Source organism: Pipistrellus hanaki, assembly GCF_964339955.1.
Source record: "Pipistrellus hanaki genome assembly, chromosome: 6".
Taxonomy (NCBI): domain Eukaryota; kingdom Metazoa; phylum Chordata; class Mammalia; order Chiroptera; family Vespertilionidae; genus Pipistrellus; species Pipistrellus hanaki.
Window position 1 is genome coordinate 17,310,083 of NC_140508.1, and position 27,981 is coordinate 17,338,063.

The following is a 27,981-nucleotide window of genomic DNA, read 5'->3' on the forward strand; positions in this document are numbered from 1 at the left end:
GCCACTCTGGCTTTGTCCAGAAGTCATCCAGAAGGACATCCAGTGTAATTAGCATATTATGCTTTTATTATTATAAATAGAGGCCTGGTGTATGAAATTCGTGCATGGGGAGGGAGGTGTCCCTCAGCCCAGCCTGCACCCTCTCCAATCTGGGACCCCTCGGGGGATGTCCAACTGCAATTTAGGCCTGATCCCACAAACAGGCAGTTGGAAATCTCTCACAATTTAGGACTGCTGGCTCCCAATTGCTCACCTGCCTGATTGCCCCTAACCACTTCTACCTGCCAGCCTGATCACCCCTAACCACTCCCCTGCTGGCCTAATTGACACCTAACTGCTCCCCTGCTAGCCCTGTTGCCCCCAACTGCCCTCCCCTGCCAGCCTGGTCCCCCACAACTGCCTTTCCCCGCAAGTCCAGTCCCCCCCAACTGCCCTCCTCTGCCTGCCTGATCCCCACTAACTGCCCTCTCCTGCTGGCCCAGTCACCCCCAACTGCCCTCCCCTGCCTGCCATCTTGTGGAGGCCATCTTGTGACCACATGGGGGTGGCTATCTTGTGCGAGGGCATGACGGTCAATTTGCATATCACCTCTTTATTATATAAGATAATATGGTCCACAGTCATTGAAACATTACGATGGGCACTATAAGCAAAATAAGTTATTGACCTCAAAGAGTCTACCATCCATAACAAGGAAAAGATACAACCACAAAATAAGTTACAATTTGACCAATAAAGTCTTACTGCAGTGTATGATAAAATCCCAAATGAATTATACAAACAATAATTGCTACAGGCATTTAGAAAAGATAGAAATCTAGTCATCTAGTGGGGTCTTCAGAGTTAATAGGGAGGGAACAGAACAAGACTGAGTCTCAAAATGTCAAATTTGGTTGAAAATGAGAGTGGAAGGAACATTCCCTCCAGGAATCTGTTTATCATGTGGAAATCCATATCCTACATAATAATGAGCTATTATGCAAATGGTCGTCATGCCCTTGTGCCCTTGCACCCTTTCGAGGCCCGGGACCTGAGGTTGCACCGTCCCCCTTACCCCCCACCCCAGCCCCTGGCCTGCTGTGCCCAATGGGGCCAGTGGGTCTGGGTCTCACGTGATTTTGAGGCACACACACAGGTAGGTGGGGACATGGCTCTGGGTCCTGCAGCGTACTCCAGACTTTGACAGGAGGGAGATTTTCTTTCATCTCTGACACTTCTATTATAGAGAAAGGGCAAATAGCAATATTAAAATATTTCCTCTAATTCCCTTTTAATGTGCATGAGTTTCATGCACCAGGCCACTAGTTCTCAAATATTTTTATTGAATTGAATTCTTAAAGTGGTAGTTCTCAAAATATAGTCCATGAGGTCAAAACTTCTTTTATAATAATACCTGTATTAAGATGTGATTCACGCTCTTCACTCTCATTCCCCAAATGTGTTGTGGAAATTTTCAAAGGCTATGTGATATAGATAACTCAGTAGATTGAATGTCAGAAGCAGATGTGGCAATCCAGTTGTCTTTGATTAAGCCAGATATTGAAGAATTTTTAAAAATGTAGAACAATGCCAAACTTCTTAATAATTTTTTTAAAGTTTGGGATAATATAGTTATTTTCATAAAAGCATGTTAACATGGGTTTCTTGTTATTTTTAAGTGAATTAATCAATGAATTTTTTTTTCTAAAAAATATATTTTATTGACTTTTTTACAGAGAGGAAGGGAGAGGGATAGAGAGCTAGAAACATCGATGAGAAAGAAACATCAACCATCTGCCTCCTGCACACCCCCTCCCAGGGATGTGCCCGCAACCAAGGTACATGCCCTTGACCAGAATCAAACCTGGGACCTTTCAGTCCTCAGGCCGATGCTCTATCCACTAAGCGAAACCAGTTTTGGCAATCAATGAATATTTTTAAAATTTCTCATATTTGACTTCTAACATGGTAATATGTTGATAATATCCACCTAAACAAAAGCTCCTTGAATCACTCAATCATTTTTAAGAGTATAACCCAGCTGGTGTGGCTCTGTGGTGGAGCCTCGACCTATGAACCAGGAGGTCACGTTCTTATTCCCGGTTAGGGCACATGCCTGAGTTGCAGGCTCAATTCCCAGAGTGGGACGTGCAGGAGGCAGCCAATCAATGATTCTATCTCATCATTGATATTTCTATATCTCTCTCCCTCTCCTTTCCTCTCTGAAATCAATAAAGATATATTTAAAATATATGTGTATATACTGGTGGCCCAGTGCACAAAATTCATGCACATTAAAAGGGAATTAAAGCTAGTTTGGCTCAGTGAATAGAGCATCTGTCCGGGGACTGAAAGGTCCTGGGTTTGATTCCAGTCAAGGGCATGTACCTTGGTTGCAGTAGGGGGTGTGCAAGAGGCAGCTGATTGATGATTCTCTCTAACTGATATTTCTAACTCTCTATCCCTCTTTCTTCCACTCTAAAAAATCAATAAAATATATTTTAAAACACACACACACACACACACACACACACACACACACACACACACACACACGAGACTCAGACCTGGCCAGCCACCCCCATTGGGTCCCAGCCCCCGCCAGCCCCACCCCCGTCAAGTCCCTCGAGGCAGGGGGCACATCCTCAGGTCCCCCAGCCTGGCGCTGGGTGAGGGGAGGCACAGTCTCAGGTTCCCCACCCAGTGCCAAGGTTGGGGGGGGGGGTGGCCTGAGGTCCCCTGTCAAGCCCTGCTGGGCGGGGGAACACAGCCTGAGGTCCCCTGGCCCGGTGCTGGGGCAGGGGGTACGGCTTGAGGTCTCCCAGCTATTTCCCCCCCCCCACCCCCCCAGCGTCCCATCAGTGCTGAACGGGAACATATGCAGGCAGTGTCATGTCCCTAGCCAGGATGCAGGCAGGCAGCTTCACCTAAGCACTGGGTGGGTACGCACCCACGCAGGCGGCATGATTTTAGCGCTGAAGGCACAAGTCCCCGCCCCCATTCCTGACCACAGATTGGTCATGACTGGGACACAGTAGCGGACAAATTAGAATATTACCTCTTGATATGTATATTTATTTTTATTGATTTCAGAGAGGAAGAGAAAGGGGGAGAGAGAGAAAGAGACATCAATGATGAGAGAGAATTATTGATCGGCTGCCTCCTGCACATCCCACACTGGGGATCAAGCCCTCAACCTGGGCATATGCTCTAGGCTGGAATTGAACCTGGGACCCTTCAGTTCGCAGGCTGACGCTCTATTCACTGAGCCAAACGGGCTAGGGCAATAAAAATATATTTTTTAAAAAGAAAAGTATAAAGGAGTCCTAAGACCAAAAACTTTGAAACGTTTGTCTTAGACCATACAAACAGAATTGAAATCTATAAGTTCCTGCTCTTATAATCCATCCAAAGCTAAGCTTTTAAATTTCTAGGATTTTGTCTCAAATGCTCCTTGCTACCTACAACCATCTGTAATCATTATAAGCAAGTGTAACAAGACACTGAACATGACACTGGAGAGCAAATATACAAAATGCTTGTTTATATTTCATTTTGTACTCAAGGAACTTAAGAATGCAGTGAGAGCCCTGGCCTGTTTTGCTGAGTGGTTAGAGCGTCGGTCTGCAGACTGAAGAGTTTTGAGTTCAAACCCCGGTCCCGGGCAAGTACCTGGTTTGGCCCGATTGGGGTGCATGCGGAAGCAACCAATCGTGTGTCTCTCTCTTATCGATGTTTCTCTCTCTCCTTCCCCACTCCTCTCTTCCTTCCACTCTCTTGAAAAAATGAATGAAAATATTCTCGGGTGAGGATTAACAAAAAAAGGAAAAAAAAGGAATACAGCTCAGAAATGTAGGTAGAAGAAGATAACGCAGAAATGTAGGTAACTGAAAGATACGATTCAAGGCCTCAGTATGTACATATAGCTGAACGTATTCAGAAAGATTAACTCGAAGCTTTCTCAGTCTGTGTTGCATCTCAAGTTAACAGAAGACATAACAATGAGTAATGTACCCCAACATGTGAAAGAAAGGAGGTCTGTGGTCAGATAACTTTGGGAGCTCTGGGTTAAAGTGAGCTAAGCAGGCAGCATTTCTGTGGCCAAATTAGAACCCTTTTGTATGCCTCACTTCTATATTTCTCTAACCATAAGAACCTTTTTTTGAGAGGGAGGGGACAAGATATTTCATGGGCCTGTATCCTTCAGATACTTTGGGAAACGATGCTGTCCTTATGTAAGTGTGTATAGGCCACTACTGATGTTTTAGCAAGTCTTGGCTGTATGTACTTAGGTTTCAAAGAAAAGGATTTGGCCAGAACCACGATTCCAAATCCATGCTTGTTACTACATGAATTTAGACGACAAATCCCAGGCTCTAAAATATAACCCCGAACAGTCAAAGCCGCTAGAGCATGATTTGCTTGTAAAGCAGGTACAAGAAGTCCTAGATCCAGTGCTAATGAAAGGCTCCTACTACAAGTCATTCCCTAACGTGACATTTGAGAAAATCCTGGCAGATTTCTGTCTCAGGCCACAGGTTGTATTGTCTCCTAAAGCAAAAGACAGGAAGTTGACAGAGAAACACGTTTCAAGGAGTTGAGAAGGTAGTAATTCCCTTTCGGGACATAAATCGAGGATGGGAAAGACCTCGTTTAAAGAATAATAAAGAGTAAAGAAGTGTTAAAGGTAAGACCTCAACCCTACAAGCTGATAAGCATGCCCAGGCATTTATTTATAGTGACATGAGTGACATTTATCTGCCTTTCATTAAAACATCTAATCCACTTGTCAAGGTGTATCTTACATGGAGAACCTGATTTCTGGTCAGAGTTGGCAGGCTTCAAATACAAATGTGACTGCCCTGGCTGAAATTCCTGATTGAAAAAATATCATTGTGCCCTAGTCGGTTTGGCTCAGTGGATAAAGCTTTGCCCACAGACTGAAGGGTCCCAGGTTCAATTCCGGCCAAGGGCATACCCGTATTTTCCGGCGTATAAGACGACTTTTGAAATGAAAAAAAGTCAACCAAAAATCGGGGGCAAAAGACCAAAACTGCACAAAAATTACCTGCAGATCTTGACGGCAAAGTAAGTCTTTTCTTTGAAGTGGGGGGTAGTCTTATACAGCTAATATAGGCCTAAACCTATGTTTTAACTGTAAAATTAGGGGGGCGTCTTATACACCGGAAAATACGGTATACTTTGGTTGCAGGCTTCATCTCCAACTCTGGACAGAGCACATGTGGGAGGCAACCAATCCATGTGCCTCTCTCAAATCGATGTTTCTTTCTCTCTGTCTTTCCCGCTCAGTTCCACTGTCTCTAAAAACCAATGGGAAAAGAAAAAAATATCATTGAGTTGTGAAATCTTTGGGTAAATATATCAACTCCATTTCAATTTGTATCAGAAAGGCAGCATTGTCTAGAGAGGGTCTTGGCTTTAGGTTAGGGTCTGTCAATTAAAGTGAAAGTGGAGATAAATTACAAAAAGGTTCACAAAGTTCAATATCTCCCTACTTAGTCTCTAAATACAATCATAATAGGATTGTCGCAATTCCTTACCCCGAAACTGTTAACACAGTCTAGTTTTAGGAATTGAAAATCAGGATAAATCAGGAACATCTACAAAAACTACGTGGTGGCAACAGTTAAGGAACTATGGGAGGTCAGGGTACAGTTCTCTCTTAAGAAACTTGTATAAATGAGATAAGGCATAACCACACACACACACACACACACACACACACACACACATATATATATATATATATATATATATATATATATATATATATATATTATTGATTTTTTACAGAAAGAAAGAAAGAGAGATAGAGAGTTAGAAACATCGATGAGAGAGAGAATCATTGATCAGCAGCCTCCCACACATCTCCCACCGGGGATGTGCCCGCAACCAAGGTATTTCTTGAACTGCTATTCAAATACTTTTTTATTTATGAAAAAAATCAAGAAAAAAAAAGTCCACGGTTATTACCAAATATATTGAACAGCACTTACACTATGAATTCAGAGGAGGGGAAGAAGAAAAGGTTACTGCGGTAGGGAGTTAAGCAAAATGTATGGAGGAAGTGAGACTGGAAACAGGTCTTTCTTGTGGTTGTTAATCCTCACCTGAGGATATTTTTTCCATTGATTTTTTTAGAGAGAGTGGAAGGAAGGGAGGGAAGAGGAGAGAGAGACATTGATGTGAAAGAGACATATCGATTGGTTGCCTCACGCATGTGCCCCGACCAGCGGGGATAGACTCTGCAACCCAGGTATGTGCCCTTGGCTATGAATTGAACCCAAGACCCTTCAGTGCACAGGCCGATGCCACAACTACTGAGCAACACTGGCAAGGGCTGGAAACAGGTCTTGTTAAAAGAGTAACATTAATAAGATCTTGCCAAAACCGGTTTGGCTCAGTGGATAGAGCGTCAGCCTGCAGACTGAAGGGTCCTGGGCTGGATTCTGGTCGCGGGCATGTGCCTTGTGTGTGGGCACATCCCCAATGGGGGGTGTGCAAGAGGCAGCTGTTCGATGATTCTCTCTCATTAATGTTTCTTTTTAAAAAAAAAAAAATAAATCTTTATTGTCCATATTATTACAAATGTGATCCTCTTCTCCCCCTCAATTGCTCCCCTCCACCAGGTTCCCACCCCACCCTCTGTCCTTTCCCCATCCCCCATTGTCCTCATCCATAGGTGCACAGTTTTCGTTCAGTCTCTTCCTGCACCCCCACTCCCCTTTTCCCGAGAATCGTCAGTCCACTCCCCTTCCATACCTCTGATTCTATTATATTCACTAGTTAATATTGTTCATCAGATTTTTTAATTCCCTTGGTTTTTAGATTCACTTGTTGATAGTTACATATTTGTTGATCATAATTTTTATCTTTATCTTCCTAAATAACCCCCTTCAGCAATTCATATAATTCTGGTTTCTTGGTGATGAACTCTTTTAGCTTTTTTTAATTTGTGAAGCTCTTTATCTGTCCTTTGATTCTGAGTGATAGCTTTGCTGGGTAGAGTATTTTTGGCTGTAGGTTCTTGCTATTCATCGCCTTGAATATTTCTTGCCATTCCCGTCTGGCCTGCATGGTTTCTGTTGAGAAATCAGCTGACAATCGTATGGGTGCTCCTTTATAGGTAACTACCTGCTTTGCTCTTGCTGCTTTTAATATTCTCTCTTTTTCTTTTGCTCTTGGAATTTTAATTATGATGTGTCTTGGTGTGGTCCTTCTTGGATTCCTTTTGTTTGGGGTTCTGCAGGCTTCCTGGACTTGTAAGTCTATTTCTTTCCCCAGATGGGGGAAGTTTTCTGTCACTATTTCTTCCAGAATTCTTTCGGTATCTTGCTCTCTCTCTTCTTCTGGAATCCCCATAATTCTGATGTTGGTTCGCTTGAAATTGTCCCAGAGGTTTCTTACACTATCTTCAACTTTCTGGATTCTCTTATCTTCTCCCTTCTGCAGAGAAGTGTCCTCTGGCTCTTTGTGTTCTAAATCTTTGTCTTGATTCTTGCGATCTTCCAGTCTGTTTTTAGGACTTTGTATAATATTTTTTATTTCAGACAATGTTTTCTTCATTTCTAGCTGATCCCTTATTATTTCTAGTTGCTCCCTTTTCATATCCTCATAGGTCTCATTTATTTTTATCGGCCTTTTTTAGAATATTGTTGAATAACCTTATAACTGTAGTTTTGAACTCAATGTCCAATCTTTTCTTTTCCTCCATCTCCTTCCTTTGTGTCCTTCCTCTTGTATGCATTTTAGTTGTTTCCCTGATTTGATGGAATAGCTTTGTGTGCTAGGTGTTCTGGTAGAGCCCAGTAGCACAGCCTTCCCAGTTACCTGCGGTGGACAGTCTTTGTGTAGCCCTTTGTGGGCTGTGTGTGCAGTCTTATTGTTAAGTCTTGCTTATTGTTGGTATCACTGGGAAGCGTTGATCTCCAAGCCAATTGGCTGTGAGGATCAGCAGTGTCTCAGCTAGGAGGGCTTCTGTACTCCACTTCTCATTAATGTTTCTAACTCTCTGTCCCTCTCTCTTCCTCTCTGTAAAAAATCAATAAAATATATTTTTGAAAAATAAAAGATGTCAGATTCCCTAAAATAATTTTTTTTAAAAAAAGATCTTCACCCAAAATGATATGTCATCAATTAACTACAGGCCATAGTGAACCCTTCTCTCCCCAACCCCTGTCCTACCCATGTGTGTGCATGTACTCCCACAAACCAGCTCTCCTATGCCTTGTCCATATGCTTCTTTGGTCACTTAGTTCACACTGCCATCCACTGTTCTTCAGCGTAGGGCTGTTAGGCCACAGGGCTGCCCTTCAGCTTCATACTAGATGACAAGCACTTTAGAAATATCTCTCCTGTTTCCTCTTTGTCTTGTGCCCAAAACAGTTCTTCTATTTTTCTACAAGTCAACCATGTTAGAGTCTAGTTTACATACATTAAATGCATCTATTTTAGGTGTACATACGAATTTTGATATATGTATACATTTGGGTAACCGTCACTAAATCAAGATATAGAACAATTACAAATGAATACACTTACGTAGCCACCATAGATACAGACAGTTCCCCTGCCTCAAATAGTTCCCTGTGCTCCTGCAGTAGCAACTCCCTCCTCACCCCTGGCCACAGGCAGCCATTTGATGGGCTTTATGCCCCTTTACTGGTAGATCAGATTTGTTTTTGTACAGTTTCCTATAAATAAAATAATACTGTTTACCAGTCTTTTGGCTGGCTCCTTGACTAAGTGCTATGTTTTTTAAATCCACCTATCTTGTGTGAATCAGGCATTTTTAGTCTGTGTGGTGTCGCTGTAGATGTACCATAATTTATTTACATATTGACCTGTTGTTGCATTTTGGGTTGTTTTCAGTTTTTTGGAATAAAGTTTCTATGAACATTCATGTGAAGTTTTTTGTGGAAATACACTTTCATTTCTTTGGAGCAAATTGTAGAATAAAATTTTCATGGTAAGTACACGTTTCACTTGTAAAAAACTGCCAAGCTTGTTTCCAAAGTAGTTGGCCCATTTAATCTGAATAGATACTTGATGATATAGGAATGGCCCCCATGAGCATTGCTGTCATTGTCAACAAACTTGGAAGGTCCTCTGATTTCTAAGGAATGGAATTCATACCCCTTCTTCAAACATGCTTGGCCTCCACCATTGGCCCTTATTTCATTGTTTAGACTCTGCCTTTCACTGCTCTTATATATGCTCATTTCACTCATTCACACACCTTCCAACTATTTGCTCATCTGCAGTTGAGCCACCTATAAGCGATGGTGCTTCCAGGACTGCAAATGAATTTACACTAGTTCAGCTCCTCCTTTGCCTCGCTGTGCATGTGAACTATGGCACAGGCTTACCAAATAGTCAGGGTTAGGCACCAGCTTTTACAAGGGTAATTCAACAAATTCTTCACACAAATTTCAAGTCATTAATAATTTTACTTGTCTTTAATATATATATTGATTTCAGAGAGGAAGAGAGAGAGGGAAATAGAAGCATCAATGATGAGAGAGAATCATTGATTGGCTGCCTCCTGCATGCCCCACATTGGGGATTGCACCTGCAACCCAGACACATGCCCTGACCAGGAATCAAACTGTGACCTCCTGGTTCATAGGTTGATGCTCAACCACTGAGCCACGCCAGCGGGGCTTATTTGCCAAACATGCTTCTAGGATTTCAGAAATCCTGTTTTTGAAGGGAGGGGAGTACAGAGGGATTCTCTCTTCATAGATTCCATCCACAAACGTCTAGTGAGCATCTATATGAGCAGAGGTTTGTGAGAGGCCTATGGACGTGGGTCACGGGAGCAGTCTAAAAGAGGGGAAGCAGCAGATGGTTCTTAGAGACTCTGAAGTGACTAAGTGAGCTGATGCGATTTTAACTGAAGCACAAACCGGAAAATTAGAATGTACAGTTCATGACAATTACAAGGAAGGAAAGACATGCAGCCCACCTTGCCTCATTATTCATTCATTGCTTAAGCAAATAAACCTAACTCATCCATTTGGTGATGCTGAATTTTAACGAAGTCTGTCACTATCAGAAGCATCGTCACGGGCAAGACGTGGCCCTGTAATGTCTCCTGGGCTCAGCTTGTGGTTTCTTCAAGATAATGCTTCAAGCAGATGAAAACAAGGATGGAGGGGAGAGGCACTGTGCCTTGAAAAAAAAATCACCAGTGTCCCATTTTGCTTTAAGACAATGATATCAATTTGAAGGAGAAATATGTTAATTTAGTGAAGAAAGTTTGCAAGCACCATTTCTCATTTCTTCTGTTTTTTAAACCTGCTTTGGCCTGTTCTGTGTATCCCATATTCTTTTCTGAAATGAATCTTCCACCTGGACTAGCACAGTTCTTTGTCCTAACACATGTTATTTAAATAGAATCATTCGAGGAACTTGAATAAGAACTGAAACATTGAATTGAACACTTGTGTTATGCAAAAACGCGTCATTATTTGGCTCAAGGCTGCACAATGTGGGAGCTGCTCTTACTCCAGAATTTATCACAGCACAATAGCAGAAAGCCTTACATTAATTAGTGCTCTCAGAAACCGCAACAAAGGTAAGGATCTAACCACTTTTCTGTGCGTGAATGGCAGTAATACGTTTCTGTATTTCTATCATGGATCGCTTGCTTAAGGAGAACCAGCTGAAAAATCTCTACCTTTTATATAGAGCACTTTAGCTGATGATTGTGGGGGGGAAAAGAGGATTTTGATGACACCAAAGACCAGGAACATTTTTCATGCAGCTGATCCAACTACCCAAGGTAAATCAAATGACCTAAAACGCCAAAGAAAATGCCTTTCCCTTCTGTCTAGTCCACAGAGATCCCACAACGTGTGAACCTCACGTACTTTTATTGTCTAAGCCCGTGGTCGGCAAACTGCGGCTCGCGAGCCACATGCGGCTCTTTGGCCCCTTGAGTGTGGCTCTTCCACAAAATACCACGGCCTGGGCCAGTCTATTTTGAAGAAGTGGAGTTAGAAGAAGTTTCAGTTTTAAAAATTTGGCTCTCCAAAGAAATTTTAATTGTTGTACTGTTGATATTTGGCTCTGTTGACTAATGAGTTTGCAAACCACTGGTCTAAGTCATAGTCGGTCACTTTCTAAAATCTCGTTTGTTTTTGCCCAGCCAGCACTGCCAGGCTAAGAATGCCCCTTTCCTAAAAGATCCTGCGCTGGAGACAGGGGCAGCCCATCTCCAGAGGAGTAAGACACCAAGGCGCCTAAAGCTTGAACTTGACCTATTGACTCAAGTTAAAGGGCCTGGATCCTAAACTTCCTGCTGTGTGGCCTGGAAGGAGGAGCCTCTTGCCTTCTTTGGAACCCACCACTCTCACCTGCTATAGGAGTTGCTAAACCAAGCCACCTCTGAGGATTCTTCTGGCTTTAACAGCCCAGGGTTAGACGCTCCCTCCCTTGCCTGGAGGCCTGGGACATTGTGATCTGCATTTAATACATTGATATACGTGGCCTTATTGCAACTGGTGTTCAGCTGTGTGGGTCTTCCCTTCCGGGAGTCATGGAATGCGTTCAGTAACATTTGACAAATCTTTTTTTTTTTTTTTTTAAATGTATTTTATTGATTTTTTTTACAGAGAGGAAGGGAAAGAGACAGAGAGCTAGAAACGTCGATGAGAGAGAAACATCGACAGACTGCCTCTTGCACCGCCCCCACTGAGGATGTGCCCGCAACCAACGTACATGCCCTTGACCGTAATCGAACCTGGGACCTTTCAGTCCGCAGACCGACGCTCTACCACTGAGCCAGACCGGCTTCAGCAACATTTGACAAATCTTGACTGAGCAGCTGCTGTGCGCCAGACTCAGTTGTAGATGCTAGATATTCAGCATAAATACCTGTTCTCCTAGATTTACAATCTTGCTTGTGGTGGGAAATGGGGTGAGAGAGAGGGGCACCAAATAAGTGAAAAAACAATGAGTAATACTGTGTTGAGTGATAACTGCTATGAAAAAACTCACACAGAGTAAAGGGATGGAGAGTTACAGTGGGGTGGGGCCTCTATTTTAGAGTCAAAGAAGGCCATTTTTTCATTTTTTAAAATTGGAGTATTCCCGCAACAGGTGCCCAGTCCAAAATGAAATATAGAGTATTTTCACCACCCCTGAATGCTCTCTTCTGCTTCAGTTAATTCCTCTCTCTACCCAGAGGCACCTCTTTCTAACTTTTACTGTCATACTTTGATTTTGCCTATTCTATAAAGGTCAGGCCCTTAGTTTGAAATGAGTTTTGATTAGACACGTGGAGGAAGTAAGGGAGTGAATGATCCATGCAAAGATCCATAACATCTAGGCAGAGGGAGCAACCAAGTCAAAGGCCTCCAAAGAGGAACATGACTGGTGAGTTTGAGAACAACAAAGAGACTAACTCGGTCTGCATGGAGTGAATCGGAGGGAGGAGCTGGGAGTCAAAGCAAGATCAGGTTAGATAGAGTGTTGATGACCAGGGTGAGAAATTTAGGTTTTATTTTGAATGAAAGGAGGAGCTATCAGGAGCTTTTAGCATGGGAGTGGCATGGTATGACTTGCGTTTTAAAAGGAAATCTGGAAGTTATTTAGAGAATTATGGGGTGGCAAAGGTGGGAGCGGGGTCAAATGAATGGTGGGTTGAAGATGACCACAGACTCTTTTTCATTTGTTCCATGGTGAGGTGGGGTTTGTTTCCCGTTACCTGAATCTGGGCAGGCCCTGTCACTGCTTTGACTAAAAGAACGCACAGAAGTAATTCCGTGTAACTTCCAGGCTGTACTTGAGGAAATCTGTAGTTTCTCATTCAGTGCAGCCCTTCTCAGAAATGCTGTGAGAAAGCCTAGCAGTTATGCAGTGAGGTAAGACCCATGTGAAGAGAAACGACCACCCAAGGCTCCAGCTGAGCTCCCAACTGGTCAGCCATCACCAGCTGCCGGCCCTGAGAAGTAGATCGTCTCAGTCTTTCTAGCCATCCTAGCACTCCAGCTGGCATCACATAAAGCTGTAGAACCACCTGGTCAACCCACAGAATCATGAGAAATAGTAAACGAATTGTGATTGCTCTAAGCCACTCATTTTGGGTTGTTCATTCTTTGGAAATGAATAAATGACACAACTTGTTAGGAGACTCTTAGTGTGAGTGGCAGGTATTGGTGGCTTGGCTCAGAGGGGTAGGGGTGTGACAGGCACCTCTCACAGACCTCAGAGAGGTGCTGTCAGACAGCCCCCTGAGTCAGAGGGAGGGGATGTCCCCACCTCAGTTCTTGTCAAATAAATGAATTTACATGAGTGGCTCCAGATGATTGTGCTGTGATAAAGCCAATTTATTAAAATCTTAAGGCATGCACATTTATTAAAGAAGCAAGGCAAGCAGATCTATACATCTGGCTTATGATGTGCAGATGGGCTCTCAGCTCATCTGAAGAGCCAGTGGGGTGGGAGGGATTCTGCCTTATACACCCTCCTGTCTCTAGTTTTTGTTTTTTTGTGTGTGTGTTTTCATGGACACAGACATGGGTGGTGAAGGCCTAGGCAGGATGGAAACTAGGTGAAGGGGGATATTGGGAGGAACAAGGAGAACATTTCTAATACTCTTAACAATAAAGATCAAAATAAAATAAAGTTCATCTGCTAGATATCTTGTTACAGATGAACTCTGAAGGTTTTTCTTTTCCTTTTGATGGTTTTCCCAGAATTTATGAGAAGCACCTGGCAATTAAATCCCCAGGCTGCTGGCTTCTCTGTTTAAACAATGGGATGAGATAAAACTGTCCCCTTCCCTCTGCCTCCTTCCTCCTCTCTGTTCTCTTTTGGTTGGTTCTGGGGTGATTTAGCTATGTATTCTCTAACTGCATTAAGATTCCTCCTCCTCCCCCCTTCTTTTGGCATTCTTTTGTGAATAGGAGAGATTTTAACCCTTTGTTCTCAAGATAAGGTTGAGCCACAAGTGGCCTGCAAAGCTTTTTGGCTTTGTTTAATTTCCTGCCTCAGTTTCCCTATGTTCTCCTACCCTGAAAATTTCCTAGCTTTTCATTGTCTACAATGGGAGTGGAGCAATGAGAAGAGAGATGACAGGGTTTGTTATGGTGGAATAAGAGAAAAGAAACAGAAATGACACCAAGGATTTAGGCTTTAACACTTGGAAGAATGGAGCTGTCATTTACTGAGATGAGAAGAATGACAGAGGAGCAGGTTTGGGAGAGAAATCAAGGGTTGTGATCTGCACGTGTTTAGTGTGTATATGATTAGACTTCCAAACAGAGTAGGCAGGTGGACCTGTGAGTCTGAAATCCAGGGGAAGACTTGTGCTAGAGTGAACAACACAGGAGAGGTATTTACAATCATGAATGTGGATGCAATTACTTTGAACTAGCAAGAGAAAAGATTCTTACCCTGGCTGGTTTGGCTCAGTGGATAGAGTATCATCAGCCTGGCGACTGAAGGTTCAATTCTAGTCGGGAGGGGCGGGGGGGCGGCGGGGGGGGGGGGGGGCGCGGGCGGCGGCGCACATGCCTGGGTTGCGGGCTTGATCCCCAGTTGGGGGCATGCAGGAGGCAGCCAATTGGTGAGCCTCTCTCATCATTGATGTTTCTATCTCTCTCTTCCTCTCTGAAATCAATAAAAATATGTTGAGAGAGAGAGAGAGAGAGAGAGAGAGAGAGAGAGAGAGAGAGAGAGAGAGAGAGAGAGAGAGAGAGAGAGAAGAGAGTCTTACTTCAACATTTAGAGGTAAAAAAAGATAAGGAGAAACCTCAAAGGAGAATAAAAAGGAGCTGCCAATGAAATAGGAGGGAAATAAGTGTCCAGGAGGCCAAGAGAACATTCTTCAAAAAGGCAGTGAAGCCCTAGCTGGTTTGGAGAGTGTTGGCCTTTGGACTGAAGGGTCCCAGATTCGGTTCCGTTCAAGGGCACATGCCTGGGTAGCGGGCTCGGTACCCTATAGGGGGCGTGTAGGAGGCAGTTGATCAATGATTCTCTCTCATCGATGTTTCTTTATCTCCCTTTCCCTTCCTTTCTGAAATCAATAAAAAATATATATTTTAAAAATAAAAAAGTGAGTGAACAACTGTATGGCTAACGCACTCCTTGAGTGCAACTATGAAGCCTCCTGATAATACTAATCATTTGATATTTGTTGAAACTTGCTCTGTGCCTGAGTATCTAATTCATGTTTACTAATGTTGCCTGAATCAAAGGGATGCAGTATTCTGTTCAAATCTTTTATACCTCTCCTTATTTTTTTTAATTTGTTTTATCTATTCATTACTGAATATAGCATGCTAAAATTACACACTAGTGGATGATTTTTGTATTTCTTTTTATAGTTTTGTCAATATTTTTTCCTTTATATGTTTTGAGGCTATGTTGTTAGGGGTGTTCAGATTTGGAAATGTTACAATATTATATCTGTACTAGAAGCCCGGTGCATGAAATTCATGGGGGGGGGGGGGCCGTGTAGGAGAGGAAAAGGGGGGTAGGAGGAAGTCCCTCAGCCCAGACTGTACCCTCTTGCAATCCAGAACCCCTCAGGGGAAGTCCCTGTGGGATTGGGCCTAAACCAGCAGTTGGTCATCCCTCTTGCAATCTGGGACCACTGGCTCCTAACCGCTCGCCTGCCTGCCTGCCTGATGGCTCCTAACCACTCTGCATGACTGCTTCATAGCCCCTAATCACTCACCTGCCTGATTGTCCTTAACCACCTCTGCCTCAGCCCCACCACCATGGCTTCGTCCAGACGTCGTCTGGAAGGACGTCCAGAAAGTTGTTCAGCTGTCTGGTCAAATTAGCATATTATGCTTTTATTATTACAGATTATTATAGATGAAGTGACTCTATTTTGAGAAATGCTTTTTTTGTTGTAAAAATATAACTTGTTTAACAATAAAGTAGATATACTTTCTTTTTTATTTTTATTTATTTTTTTGTTGTTTAAAGTATTACATATAGCATTACATATATCTCCTTTTCCCCCTACTGACCTCCCCCCCGCAGCCAATTCACTCCCTAGGGCATGTCCTCACCCCCCTACTGTCTGTGTCCATTGGTTGTGCTTATATCTAACTTGCTTTTGATACTTGCCAGATATATATCCCATCCTTTTTCTTTCACTCATTCTGCATTCTGATAGTTTTTATGTGTTTCTTTTGAATGATAAATAACACTTTGTTTCTTTTCTTTCTTTTTTTTTTTTAAGCAATAATTTCCTGCAGTGATTTTTTAAAAAAAAATATATTTTTATTGATTTTGTACAGAGAGGAAGGCAGAGAGATAGAGAGTTAGAAACATCGATGAGAGAGAGTCATCGATCAGCTGCCTCTTGCACACCCCCTACCGGGGATATGCCCGCAACCAAGGTACATGCCCTTGACCAGAATCGAACCCGGGACCCTTCAGTCTCCAAGCCGACGCTCTATCCATGGAGCCAAACCGGTCTCGGCTAACCCTTTGTTTCTTTAAAAAAATAAAATAAATCCAGCCTGTTTCAGCCCTCTCAGTCCGGGCGCCAGGCAGGAGAGTTAAGAAGCCATCCCTAGACATCCAGCCCAGTGAAGCATACAAGTGACTCCAACTTCAGTATTGAGGTTATCACATGCAGGACCCCAAGCAAGAACCACCAAGCTAAGTAGAGTAAACCCACAGAACTGTAAGAAATAATAATAGATCATCTTTTCAAGCAATTAAGAATTGAAGTGGGTTTTTACACATCAATAGGTAAAAGGAGAGAAAGTGTTTTAGTATCAGAATGAATTAGAAGAGTAGACATTTTTTTTTTAAAAAGGTAATGATTTGACTATATATAAGGTATTACATTTTTGTATGTTAAACTAAAAAAGTTATAGAGGAGGATAGAGGCAGACTCTGTTTCAGGTTTCCTGAGAAACAAGGGCTCTAGCCCCATAAAACTAGACATTAATTACACTCTCCTTGGGGCATTGCTAGGCTCGCAAGTGGCTGGTGAGGTCTCCAGGGGGTCTCTCTTCTTCCTTATCCTCTAAACAAACTGCCAACCAGAGTTGAACTTAGTGGGTCTGGGATTGAGGAACAAAGCAGCCAAAGGCTGGAGCAGGAATACCCCGGCCAGAGAAACAGAGCTGAAAGTACTTGGGCAGAAATAAAACATTGGGGACTAACTATAATTATAGGAAATATTAAACATGCTCTGTTAACCAGGATTGTTTTGTTCTGATAGGAGAAAGCACATTCTAACCTGGCTGGGAGCTATATACCCTGGGACATGGGAGCTAACATTGGAATGCAGTCCATGCTCCTTTCCTGAGAACTGCTTATCATTATGGAAAGATTTACAACCTCGTGGCTGAAACAACCTAGTCCTGGAGGCACCCACCCTTTGCAATCTCCAACTCCTATTGCCTGTAATCTGCTCTGGGGGCACCTGCTCAGCCTGCATTGCCTGTAACCTGTAACCATTATACCATGCCTACTCTCTCATGACTGTAATTCTCACTTTCCCATGTAAGCTGTGTCCCTCTACCCAATACAAGCAGCTGGCTTATGGTGGAGGGGCAGAGCAGATTTTTGTGGATGACCTGCTGCTCTCCCATGCTGCCGGCAGTATTGGAATAAATGCTCATATATGACTCAACCCTGTCTCTGCTTAACTGACACAAGTAATGACAGGCAGCCCTGCCCCCTTGGTTGTCCAGTTACAGAAGCAGTAGAGAGTCCTGAGCTGTGCTGTCCCTAAAGCCCCCTTTCTCTGACTTCTTAGTGAGCCAAAGCAGCCCAGCCTAAGTCTCATTTCCCCACCTGGACCCTCTCCTGTTGCTTCTTCTATCCTAGGCCCTCCCTTGTTTCACTGTCCCCAGCTTTAATAAGCATCCTCTAAAAATCACCTGGACTTGTGTTGTGAAATCTTTCCTGCACAAAGTCAGGAACATACTACCTGCCAGTCCTAGGAAGACCCCTTCAGGGTCAGGTCCCATTCAAGTAACACTGCCATATTCTGGACTCATATGGGCCAATGTCACTACCATGGTGATTAAACAGTTGGATGCTGCAAAGTGCCCCCTTGCTCTTTTCTCTAGCACACCCTCTTGGTCAAGGAGCATCCAGCATTAAATTTGGGGATGCGGAGATGGCAGTTGTATTGCCCATCAGTATCGTCTGTCATCATCTTTGAACTGCCAGTGTGACAGCTGGGGAAGAGCAGGATCAAGTTGACTGGCAGGATGTTTTACATCTAATGAGTTTGTGCACAATAACAGTATAATAAATAAGGCTCTAGAGGAATTCGGTTGTTGCTGGCATTCCAAAGTGAAATATGGCCTTACCAGAAGCCCACAGAGCCATCTGTCATCAAATATTAGTTTTTGTATCAATGGCTGGTCTGGCCTGAGGAAATGGAAAACATCAGTGGAGGGAGGTATAAAACGTTAAGGGAGCTACCTTAAAGAGCCAGAGATTTCTAGTTAGACTTGAAATCTTGGTTGCTGAATACTAGTAAGTCTTTCAATTGGATGAGTTCTGGTTCTCTCACTTGGGACAAGTTCTTGTGTAACATAATACTTATCTGTTTGGATCTGGGCCTAGAATTATTGCCATTTTCTTTAATGTATTTTTGCCAGTTTGATACATGAAAATCTGATTGTCACCAAAGCACTCTGCTGCTGTCACAACTGCTAGTGACAGGAATACAGAACATAGATGAAAGCTTGAGAATTGGATGAAAGCTGTTAGTATGTGTAGTTGTTTGGTCTCATTTTTTATTTTTTATTTTTGTTAAGGAATAGGATGAGGGAGCTCACAAACTGTCACAAATAGAGAACTGGGCCTTAACAATCTCATCAGTCAGTAACACAACGGAATGCCGCAAGTACGAAACCACATGGTAACGAGGAAAGTCTGGGAGGACCCAGTGGCATGTTGACCATTTAAATAGGAAGTGCAGTTAGAAGAGCAATTCAATGAGATGAGAAGTTCAAGGATAGCCAAGTCCTAGTGGCAGCAAATCAGGGTACTTTATGGCTTTTATCTGTGTGAAGTTTTCAGCTCAGATTGGCCCTGATGGTGTTTATGTCTGGAGAATGTCCTTTCCCACTGTTGATGGGAGACCCTGCATAGGCTACTTTTGGGAGTTACAGGGACAGTTAAGTGAGGTCAACTTTGGTGTTGCAAACTCCAAGAATTCACCTCTCGATATGGTTTCCCTGTTTAGAATAACCCTCAGCACACTCCAGGACCAGTACTGGTTGATATTTACAATAGATAAGGTAGAGCAATGCTCAACATCAGTTCTAGCCTCTCGTTGTAGGCCTTGCTGTGGCCTTACCAGAAGCTCACAGAGCCATTGTCATCAGAACCTGAAAAGCTAAAAACTACATGTTCTTGATTCCCTTGAAGCTTCATTGTGATTTAGGCAGGTCCTGCCAATCAGATAGGCATTTGGAGAGTGGCTGTGAATGGGGAGCTATTGTTCAGTGGGTACAGGGTTTCAGTTGTACAAGAAGAAAAGAATTCTGGGGATGGTGATAGTTACACAACAGTGTGAATGTACTTAATGCCACTGAACAGTACAGTTAAAAATGGCTAAGATGGTAAATTTTATGTGCACTTTTTATAATTTTTAAAATTTTAAAAAAATCACCCCAGTGTTGTACACATATATAAAGGAAAATATGGGCCAATTAAATAAGTTAATTTCCAGTTTGGTTCTGGGAGGAGTTGCAAGCAAGATCCACCTACTCCACTGACATCTTGAGCTGATCCTAAATGAATTGCTTGATAGTTCCCTTCCACTTCACCATACTGCCTCCAAATGTCTTTTTGCTTTCTTGGTGGTGTCCTTTGTAGTAAAAAAAGTTTTAATTTTGGTAAAGTCCAATTTACCTAGTTTTCTCTATTGTTATTGCTTTTAGTGTCATATCTAAGAAACCACTATCTAAAGTAAGGTCACAAAGATTTACATCTATGCTTTCTCCTAAGAGTTTTATACTCCTTACATTTAGGTCCTTGGTCCATTTGGAGTTAATTTTTGTATACAGTGTGAGACAGGGAATAGCAATGTGGTTCCAAGTTTTCATATTAAACAATTAGAAAACTTAAAAGGACTCATTTGTTTTGGAAATCACATATGAAGACAGGGTTTCAATTTGTTTAAATACTTTATTTCAAGAACAGTTACAGTTTATTAGTCGTAAAAATCACCAAAATCATCCGTGGATGTGCTATGGTCTCTAGGACGTAAAGCAGCTTCAATTTCTGAGTTAGTGTCATCAGACTCACCCCAGAAGGCTGGAAGAGAAAAGAAGACAACTATTTAACATCTTGGTACCTTGATTATTCCTGTTTAATTAGCTGGAATGGTTAATTGGAGCACTGGTTTGCAAAAGGCCTACTAGGGACACCATGTGATGTACCTGACCAGATATACCTGGAATGCATATCTATACTGCACAAATTTGCATATTTTACAGTGTGTTCTATGTATTGTTATGGAAAAACACTTTACAGAATACTTTCTTTTCCCTTCTGTTGTGTCCAACTCTTTACTGTAGGATTGAGATTTAAAAACAGGATTAACACAGAAGCAGGATTAATTGGATGTTTTATTTGGTCTGATACCATCTCACTGAGCTGCTTCTTCACCTTGATCTCCCTCTGTTCTTCACAAGAGCAGAGAGGAGAGGGAAGATGTGGTTTACACTGGTCATGGTTTATTTTGGAGGTAATCTTGAGAATGATGGTGGTTAGAACTGGGAGAGTGACACAAGGAAGAGAGAAAGCCACAGGGGCTGTTAATGAGAAAGGCTGGTGGTGGTGGTCCTTCAAGGGACCCTCTGAGAGACTTCAGAACTCTCCTCAAATTGCACCAAAGAAGAATAAAGAAGTGAGACAATTTATCCACCAACTCCTCTGTCTCACTGTGTGAGGATTGTTCTCAACCAGGGCATCAACTCCCTGGCACTTTGGGCTGCCCTGTGAGAAAGGAGCTTTATCTACTCCTGTGGTCAGATAAAGCCCTCAGGTGGAGATACGCAGCTGCCTGATGCAGAAGGCCAAGGGCATGCCAGTGAACTGTTGAGGTGAGCCCCACAGTGATCAGACAGGATGTGGTGTCAGTATAGCAAATTGCTATACTGACAGTCTCCGTAACTACCAATATCTACATGGCATCACCTGTCAGCTCTGTGATGCCTTCTTATGTATGACTCCAGTTAATCCTTCTACCAACTTGGTAAGGTAAGCATTAATATCTTTGTTTTACTGATCAAATTGAGGTTGCAAGAGGTTAAGTAACTGGCCAAATCATCACCAGTGGGTGGTCAAGCCAGGAGTCCCACCTAGGTCGTCTGAGTCAAATCCATGTTCTCAATTACAACCCACTAGAAATAGGTTTAAGGAGACAGGAATAGATAGAGACCAAGCTCAACAGGGAATACCCCAGAATGCTGTGTGAAAGGAATGTTAGATTTTCCTTGTAAGAAGGGTGTTAAAGGTTGAACAGGAGCTTGGTAGGCTGAGGAAAAGGAAAAGGAACATGACAGAGAAGGAGTAGCATGAGCAAAGGCACACAGCATAAGGCTGTGATTAGACTTAAAGAGGATAAGACTCTTGGAAGAGCTGAGCAAGGCTGGGAACAGACCAAAAAGGGAGAAAGTATAGACGTTATCCTGTAGATGGTGAGAAGGCATTGGCAATTCTTAATCAGGAAGGTAAGAAGGTTAAATGAGGTTGTAGATGCTGGTGGGCAGGTGTAGGACAGTCAGGAGTTGAGAAGAGGCAGGATGTTAAAAAACCAGTTTGAGTCTCCTGCAAGAGCCCTTCATGACCTGAGAAGTGGGTACTTGTAGGGCATTGGCAATGAGGATGGGGACAGAGGCAAAAAACATTTCACAGGTAGAATATACCAGTGCTGGTAATCAATTATATGCGCAGGTCAGGACTCCCTGCATATTCATACTTGCAAATTAAGATGCTATGCTTCTGACCTATGGCACCCATGTGTTCTCAGGTCACAGCCTGTCACTGAAGCCCTCCAATCCCCATAGAGACAATATCACCACAGGGAGACTTGCAAGGGCTGTCCTTGTGATCACAGGTGTGCTTCATAGGCCTTACACCCGAAAACAAATACGTGCCACAAACAGTCCTTTTGGTCAGAACAGAAAATGGCAATCTGATCTCCAGTTATATATCTTACCTTTAGACTTTAAGTTGGTAGTTAGTTTCTTTTTATTTTCATGGCTGTAAAATAAAGAAATAACCTGAGTTCTAAAGAAAAAAATAATCACTCTCATATTTTTGCAAAAAGCATCTTAGGGAAGAAGCACAATATTCACTGAAAGGCCAGAAAATTTACATTTACTGCCCAACTTTTAAAAGCAAAAAGAAAATGTCAGGCCTGTGGTGGCCAGAGATGATTGCTGATGCTTTGGTGGGAGGGTCCCTATTACAACAGCATCGCTGCGGCCCCTGAGTGTTGGCTCTGCAGCAGATGGAGTCAAACTCCGCACGGCCCCCATGTGCCATGGGGCACTGCACACTGTGCTGTTTCTGGAGAATGAATGCAAGGCAGTGAGACAGAGGACCGATTTCCCCTCAACAGTCTCTGGAAAAAACTAATGTGTAAAGCGTTAGCACTTGTAGGCAAATGAAAAGAGAAATACCTGAAGTAGGGAGTTCAAGATGTTAGGATACAAGAAGTTGATGAGGAAGTTAAAATACTTATCTTCATCAAGCCAATACTTAACGTTTTAACAAAGGAGTTAAAAATAAACTCTCACTTTCCTTAGTTAAACATGTTAACATGTGGCAGAAAAAAAATACAAGTATCCTAGAAATCCATGTTTAAGTCTTTGTGTATCACGTGCATAAAAATGCAAGTGTCTAATGCATCTAATATCTAGCAGCTTGTTTGCTAGAGTCGTTCAAACAAGAAACTGGCTCTATGGGATATGATGCCCACATCAGTGCTCCTTTTCAAGAAGTTTTGCGGTTTTAATGAATTTAAAAGTCCCCTATGGGAGCATAATTCAATTTTAAAATTATACTTAAATTCTCTAATGTTCAGCCCCACAACCACATCAAAATTACAACTAACGTTTTGCACTCCACTGTCCCCTCTCAGGGGACATCAGAATTCTAGCATATCACTCGGATGTCCCCTCTCAGGGGACATTGCAGTTTATTAGTGATTACGGGAAATTGAGTTATTTCAACGCACATTTCCGCCGCAAAGTAGCGTTGAGTAGCTGGTAGCCAATGTCCAGAATGGTTCGGAGTGCAAAGGGCTAAACTACAGAACAACCATAATTGAGAACCACCTAAAACTGTGGTCGGCAAACTGTGGCTCGTGAGTCACATGCGGCTCTTTGGCCCCTTAAGTGTGGCTCGTCCACAAAATACCATGGCCTGGGCGAGTCTATTTTTGAAGAAGTGGCACTAGAAGAAGTTAAAGTTAAAAAAATTTGGCTCTCAAAAGAAATTTCAATCGTTGTACTATTGATATTTGGCTCTGCTGACTAATGAGTTTCCCAACCACTGACCTAAATATAGCTGAATGGAAGTCCTCAACTAGAGATTTAAAGAAGCAGCCACATTGAGATAGATAGGAGGGGCAGAAACATGGAACAGGCTGGCCCCACTCCCATGTATGGTGGTTTAAAATCAGGAGAGATATTTCAGCTGTGGAAGTCTCCCGTGAGGCACTAGGAGTTCCAACCCTACACCAGGCTTCCCAGCCCAGGGTACCAGAGCCAGGAAAAGAAGTCCCCATTACATCCAGCTGTAATTGGTTTTTCAATGGGAAGTGCGTCTGAGGGAGACAGAGGCTGCTGGAGTCCAAAGCAGTTCCTCTTAAAGGGCCCCTGCGTGGACTTACTCAGACTCACTCTTTCTGAGGCTTTGAATTGTCTGGTATCAAGCTGAGAGCTGGAAGGCAGCTTTCTGCCGGAAGTGTTGAGAGAGGCCATTGTTCCTTTTCTAAGCTCCCCACCTCCAACCCCCCACAGAGCTGGCAGATGGGCACAACATCTGAGTCTCCATCATCTTGGCTCACAGTGTTAGCCCATTTTGGAGATTCCCTGAGATCCACTCCACCAACTTGCTGGCTCTCCCAAGCCATTTCCAATAGCTTTTCCACACAAATGGCCTCTCTTGCCTCATGCTTTGGACTTTCAAATAATATCTCAAATAAGCAACATTTGGCCTCTGAATACCCCATATCTCTTGCTAAGTGGCCCCAGACCGAACACTAAGTGGCAGTTAGCCTTGGTTTGCAGCTTGGCCTCTCCAAGGCAACTCTAAGCCCAACTCAAGCAGCAGCCATATGTAGGTCTTTTGGTACCTTGTGCCCTGTAGTCTGAGGCAGGGTACAAGTGGTGGCTGACCTTTCAACGCCTGGGAGGTCCCAAAGCCAGTGTACCTGGAGGACAGCTTCAGACCATGCTGGATAACAGCCCTAACACCTCCACAAGCAACACACTCCAAGGGGTGGACTCGGTGAACAACATAGCCCCACTGAAGCAAGTCCTGCTGTGTAGGGTCGCCTCCGGCACAGCAACTCCTCTGCTGTAGTTGCAGCTGGTTCTCAGTTCTTACAGCCGATTGGCCTGTGGTCAATTCTTTTTAGTGACACCAACAACAATTAAGGCTCAACAACAATAGGACAGTGCACACAGCCCACACAGGAGTACACCTGGAGTGCCCAATTGGGGAGGCAGTGCCACTTGGCCCTATAAGATATTTACTACTCAAGGCCATTCTACCAAATCTGGGAGACATCGTAGCTTTATCTAATACATATATCCAAACACAGGGAAGTAGACAAAATGTGGAGATTAAAAAAACACACAAACAAACAAACATACCAACAAAACAGGTCTTAAATGAAAGAACAGAAAAGATTCTTCAGTAAAAGAGCTAAATGAGCCCTGACCGGTTTGGCTCAGTGGACTGGAGAGTCTCAGGTCAAGGGCACATACCCAAGTTGTGGGATCGATCCTCAGTAGGGGGCATGCAGAAGGCAGCTGATCAATAATTCTCTCTCATCACAATGATGTTTCTATCTCTCTCTCCCTCTTCCTTACTCTCTGAAATAAATAAAAATATTTTTAAAAAAGAACTTAATGAAATGAAAGCAAGCAAACTACCACATACAGAGTTCAAAATAAAGGTTAGAAGGATGCTCAAGGTACTTAGTGAGAACTTCAACAGCATGAAAAAGGACATAAAAATATAAAAAATAATCAGTCATAAATGAAGGATACACTAATTAAAATGAATAATTTATAGGAAATTAACAGTAGATTAGATGAAGCTGAAAATCAAATCAGCAATTTAGGATACAGGGAAGCATAAAACATCTGAACAGCAAAAAGAAAAAAGAATGAAAACATATGAAGATAGTGTAAGGAGCTTTTGGGAAACCTTTAGGCATACCAACATTTGCATTATGGGGTGCTAGAAGGAGAAGAGAGAATGCAAGAAATTAAAAATCTATGCAAAAAAAAAATGATGGAAAACATCACAAACCTTTTGAAATAAATAGACATACAAGTCCAGAAAGCACAGAAGAGTCCCCAATAAGATAAGCCCAAAGAGTCTCATACCAAGACACATCATAATTAAAATGCCAAAGGCTAAAGACAAAGAGAATCTTAAAAGTAGCAAGAGAAAAGCAGTTAGTTACCTTAAAGAGAGCTCCCATAAGACATCCAGCTGATTTCTCAACAGAAACTTACCAGAAAAGTAGGGAGCGGCAAGAAATATTCATGGTGATGAAAAGCAAGGATCTACAACCAAGATTACTCTACTCAGATAAGCTATCATTTAGGATTGAAGGACATATAAAGAGCTTTCCAGACAAAAAACTAAATGGAGTTTATCACCATCAAACCAGTAAGCCATGAAATGTCAAAGGATCCCCCCCCCCTTTTTTTAAAAATATATTTTATTGATTTTTTACAGAAAGGAAGGGAGAGATATAGAGAGAGATAGAAACATCGATGAGAGAGAAACATCAACCAGCTGCCTCTTGCACACCCCCTACTGGGGATGTGCCCGCAACTCAGATACATGCCCTTGACCGGAATCGAACCTGGGACCTTTCAGTCCGCAGACTGACGCTCTACAACTGAGCCAAACCGGTTTCGGCCAAAGGATCTTCTTTAAGAAAAAGATAAAAATATGAATAATAAAGTGGCAATAAATGCATATTATCAACAATTAAATCTGAAAAACAAAAATAAACAAGCAAGCAGACATAAATAGACTCATCGATACAGAGAACATTTTTCTGTTTATTTTAGAAAGAGTGGAAGGGAAAGATGAAGAGAGAGGGAGAGGGAGAAGGAAAAAGAAGGAAGGAGGGAGGGAGGGGAGAGAAGAGGAGAGAGGGAGGGAGGGAAGGAGAGAAGAGGAGAGAGGGAGGGAGAAAAGAGGAGAGAGGGAGGGAGGGAGGGAGAGAGAGAGAGAGAGCGGTGAGAAAGACATATTGATTGGTTGTCTTTGGTATGAGGTCTGACCAGGGCCTGGAATGAACCTGCGACCCTTCAGTGTGCAGCCTGATGCTCTATTATTGGGCCACACTGGATGGTGCAATACAGAGAACATTTTAACAGTTGCATATGGGAGGCGGACTGGGGGATGAGTGAAAAAGTTGGAGGAATTAAGAAGTACAAATTGGTTGTTACAGAATAGTCATGGGGATGTAAAATACAGCAGAGGCAATATAGTCAATATTCTAATAACTATATATGGTCTCTGATGGGTATAAGATTTATCAGGATGATCACTTAGTAAGTTATAAAATGTCTAATCACCAAATGATTGGGGTGTACATCTGAAAAACTAACATAATATTGTATGCCAACTCTTAATTGAAAAATGAAAAAAATGATTAAAAAAAACAAAATAAATACTTTAAGGTTCATATATTAAAGAACAAAAGTTTTACCAAGTAAATTTGAAGATCTAATTGGATTTATTGAACAAGCCATGAATTGGGCAGCAACCCATCTGGCAATCAGAAAGGAGCCCCAAGAAGCTATGCAATGTGGAAGGCTTTTATAAATAGAAACTGGGTGGGACAAGAAAATTACTGGCAAAAGAAAGGGAAGGATTGTTTCAGGCAATGTTACTTCCTCTTGGGGGAAGATGGGGGTATTATAGGGAAGATTGCCTCAGTTTCCTTTGGGACAGATTATCTCATTGATATTAATGAGAAAATTCCAGACTGACTGATTAATATTACATTCCTTTAGATCAGCGTTTTTCAACCGCTGTTCCGCGGCACACTAGTGTGCCGCGAGATGTTGCCTGGTGTGCCGTAGGTGCAGACAAGACAAGAATTTTATAATTTTTCACTATTTTGTTTACTTAATATTTCATAATAAAGTAATTATAAAATACTTTCTTTGTGTTTATTTGATTCCTATTCAAGAGAATTACTTTATATATAGTCAATATAGGCACAGAGTTAAATTTTTTAACATTTTCTAATGGTGGTGTGCCTCGTGATTTTTTTCATGAAACAAGTGTGCCTTTGCCCAAAAAAGGTTGAAAAACACTGCTTTAGATGGTTGAAACTATAATTACATCAGGTATTTAGTCTAGCTTTGGTGTCATGGGATTTATCACAAGTGACACCATTTTGAGCCTGTTTTCTCTTTTAAAATACTGACTGGTCAAAGGATATTAAACAAGAAACTGTGTATTGCTTGCCATTTTGACTTATATTCTTGTGTTTTTGCCAAAGTACTCACTTGCATTTAGATTTACAAACTATTTCACTAAAACAGATTCCATCCTTTTAGATTGGAATACTGCTAAGAAAAGACACAGATCCCAACATGTACCCTCACTTCTCCCAGCCAGGAATCTGGTCCTTTTGATGCAGGAAACCCTGGAACTTATCTTCTCCTTCCCATTGGGTCAAATCTGGTTAACCCATGGCTTAAAAATCTGCCTTTTGCCATAGTTGTCACAATTTACATTTTTATTTCTTCAGCA

The 27,981-nt window shown here is 42.4% G+C and overlaps 2 protein-coding genes across 3 annotated transcripts in view; one reads left to right on the forward strand and one right to left on the reverse strand.

Annotated features, from left to right (window-relative positions):
* LOC311624161 (general transcription factor II-I repeat domain-containing protein 2A-like) overlaps window positions 1-27,981 on the forward strand; it is a 324,681-nt gene that overhangs the window by 254,122 nt on the left and 42,578 nt on the right. The window lies entirely within an intron of this gene.
* Window positions 20,121-27,981, reverse strand: part of KIZ (kizuna centrosomal protein) — a 101,337-nt gene continuing 93,476 nt past the window's right edge. For both annotated transcript variants that reach the window (XM_084887012.1, XM_084887011.1), the window contains 2 exons: window positions 22,172-22,215; window positions 20,121-20,262 (listed from right to left, as the gene is read on the reverse strand). In XM_084887012.1, the coding sequence (XP_084743138.1) occupies window positions 20,159-20,262; window positions 22,172-22,215 (148 nt within the window). In that variant the 3' untranslated portion in view covers window positions 20,121-20,158. The remainder of the gene's footprint in view (window positions 20,263-22,171; window positions 22,216-27,981) is intronic.